General features: G+C 38.5%; 1 protein-coding gene across 1 annotated transcript; it reads left to right on the top strand.

Moving 5' to 3' along the window:
* The first annotated feature begins 211 nt into the window (after positions 1 to 211).
* On the top strand, positions 212 to 2,141 carry XRCC1 (DNA repair protein XRCC1). Its single transcript, XM_046609931.2, has 2 exons — positions 212 to 1,848; positions 1,930 to 2,141. Exons 1-2 carry the CDS (start codon positions 602 to 604, stop codon positions 2,060 to 2,062), a joined length of 1,380 nt encoding a protein of 459 aa, XP_046465887.1. The 5' UTR covers positions 212 to 601; the 3' UTR covers positions 2,063 to 2,141.
* The last annotated feature ends 387 nt before the right edge of the window (positions 2,142 to 2,528 follow it).

Genomic DNA, 2,528 nt, shown 5'->3' with positions numbered 1-2,528 from the left:
AAATTTTCACATATAGGTGTTCAATAATAGTGGCAAATGTTTTTTCACCAATTTTACTACAGAAAACATATACTACTCAACCTCTAATTGTAAAAGTGTATCGTGCTAATTTAATAGTATTCAGTATTTCAGAAATAATATGAAACAAAATAGTGTATATTACAACTCTATTGTTATGCATAATTCGCGCTAGAAAAAGCAAGTTAAATAGGCGGCAAGCAAAATTACTCACAGCATAAGAATGGAATGATCAATCAGATTAGGAGCAATTCCTTACCATGCTGCCTTACCCACTGTAAGTAACATAAGGTGCGTTTGATAATCCACTCCAGACCGCCGAAAAACTTATTAGCAGGAAACGAAAATATTTCGAGGTTAGGAACACAACTGACAGAAAGTATGATGAAAAGCAGATGAAGTTTGAAAACAGTAAAGTACAAGTATAGAAAAGAATTTGTTCGGTGTGATGAAGCAGTTTGAATTTTGTTGGTTTCAACGGGACGAATTAAAAATTAACAGTCAGTGAGTTAAACCAGACTGACTGACAATATTTGACAAATTTTATTAATCGAATATTTGGGTACTTAAGAAAAACCAAAAAATGATTGTGAAACTGGGCAAGCTGGTAAGCTGCAGTTCGGAACACCCGTCATTCCCGGCAAGGAATTTGTGCGAACATCGCTCGGGCAGCATCGGGTCTCTGACCTGGCTCTGCGAGGAGCCAGGAATCAAGGAGTCAGAAGCAATATTTGAGCTGGCAGAGCCGTCGCAGATAACAGGAGTCGACATAGGAAACTCACGGTGCTGCTCGGTGAAGATCGCCGGAGCAAGTAGCAATGCTCCAGAGGAGTGGGTGATAATTGTGAGCCATACCTTTATGTCTTTCAATGATGCAGACCACGGTCTGTTCAAGGACCAGGTACAGCTGTTTACAAAAAAGGAAATCAGTGCGGAGGTTCTCAATAGGGTTTTCAATAGGGTGAAGGTGACTTGCTCGCAGCCAGCAAACCCCAGAGTTCTCTTCGGTCTCTCGTTCCTGATTCTGCGCACAGACGATAAGTTGGACTCAGGAAACCTAGACACTTTTGGCAGGTTCAAAGTCAAGGAGGACAAAGGCGACAACAGTTTAGACAAATTCAAGGAAAAATACATTCAGCTGATGAAGCCTAAGCCTAATAGTTTCAAGGTGGAACTCGCCAAACAGATCGAGAGCAATCGCGTTGTCGCTGTCAATGAGAAAAGAGATGAAACTCCAAGCCGTAAAAGACCCTCTCTTAAATTAATAACTCCGGCGAATGCCGCAATTGATGAAAATAAATCAACTGAGACGGACAAAAAACATGAGATCAAAAAACGGAGACTGTCGGACAAAGATGAAAAACCGATGGAAAGTTCTTCTAAACAACACTCCATTGGCATTTTGCAAGAGACACGAACAACGATGTCAGAAAGCATAAATCGAGGCAGACTGAGGTGTTCATTGTGCTTGGGCAATGAGGAGAATGTCTTATGCAAGACTTGTAATTTACTAGTACCTGATAAAGACCAGGCAAATGGAGCTTCAAGGCAAAAACCAGCCAAACCTAAAAAGCCAGTTAAGAATTTTAGTGCCCTGTTCGAAAATGTGACCTTTTCTCTCAGTGGATATCAAAATCCGAAACGGGACGAAATAAGGCGAAAAGCACTCGCCATGGGAGCCAAGTACCTTGTTAATCCTAATGGGCGAAATCACAATTGTACGCACTTGATTTGTGCTTTTAAGAATACACCAAAGTATAATCAGCTGAAGGGAAGTGTTAAAATCATTGATCAGCAGTGGGTGGAGGATTGCTACGATAAGAAAACGAGGTAGGTCAATAATTGGATGCTCCATAATGCAACTTAAACATTCTTCAGGGAATAAATAAAAGATATTGCTACTTTTCTCAGATTTCCGTGGAGGCGATACGCTCTTGACAAGGAAGAAAAAGACCTGCCAGAAAGCGAGGAAGAAGTGGACGCTGACACAGGATCTACAGACCCACTTAGCATATACGACCAGGATACAGACTCTGATTATTAAAAACTGAAGCTGACATAATGAAGAAAACATGTTTCATATGTTGTATCTACAAATATATATTGGTATATTTCTTTTGAAAGCAACATTCTTTTTTCACTCCCAATTCAAAAACTTGTTTGTAGAAAAAATTGAATCCTATTGTGTAAAGTTTTTCAAGTAGGAGCGTGAAAAAATGTTACTTCTTTAATACAAACAAAACATTGTAATGTACTTATAAGTGATGAACAATTACTCAATCCCAGTTACTCAAGTATTTCACCAGTTGAAAGACAGATAGTGACATTTTTTAATCAGAAAATTATTTTTACACTGTAAAATGATTCACTACGCCGTTGATTAAAGATATATTCTTCAGTCTAGGTCAAGACATTTGGAATTAAAAATTTCAGCAAAATTTTTCAAGCAATTGATGAAGTCTTCAGTACCTAATATGTTTTAAGACTTCTCAAATTTTAATCTGCTTCTA

This window comes from Neodiprion pinetum, chromosome 2 (assembly GCF_021155775.2).
Source record: "Neodiprion pinetum isolate iyNeoPine1 chromosome 2, iyNeoPine1.2, whole genome shotgun sequence".
NCBI classification, from domain to species: domain Eukaryota; kingdom Metazoa; phylum Arthropoda; class Insecta; order Hymenoptera; family Diprionidae; genus Neodiprion; species Neodiprion pinetum.
The sequence above is the reverse complement of the archived record's forward strand: the minus strand, read 5'-3'. Positions and strand labels throughout refer to the sequence as shown.

Excerpts from the sequence above, each read along its gene's own strand:
- XRCC1 (XM_046609931.2), top strand. The coding sequence starts at position 602 with ATGATTGTGAAACTGGGCAAGCTGGTAAGCTGCAGTTCGGAACACCCG. Across the intron at positions 1,849-1,929 it reads TGCTACGATAAGAAAACGAG|ATTTCCGTGGAGGCGATACG; the intron begins GTAGGTCAATAA and ends TACTTTTCTCAG.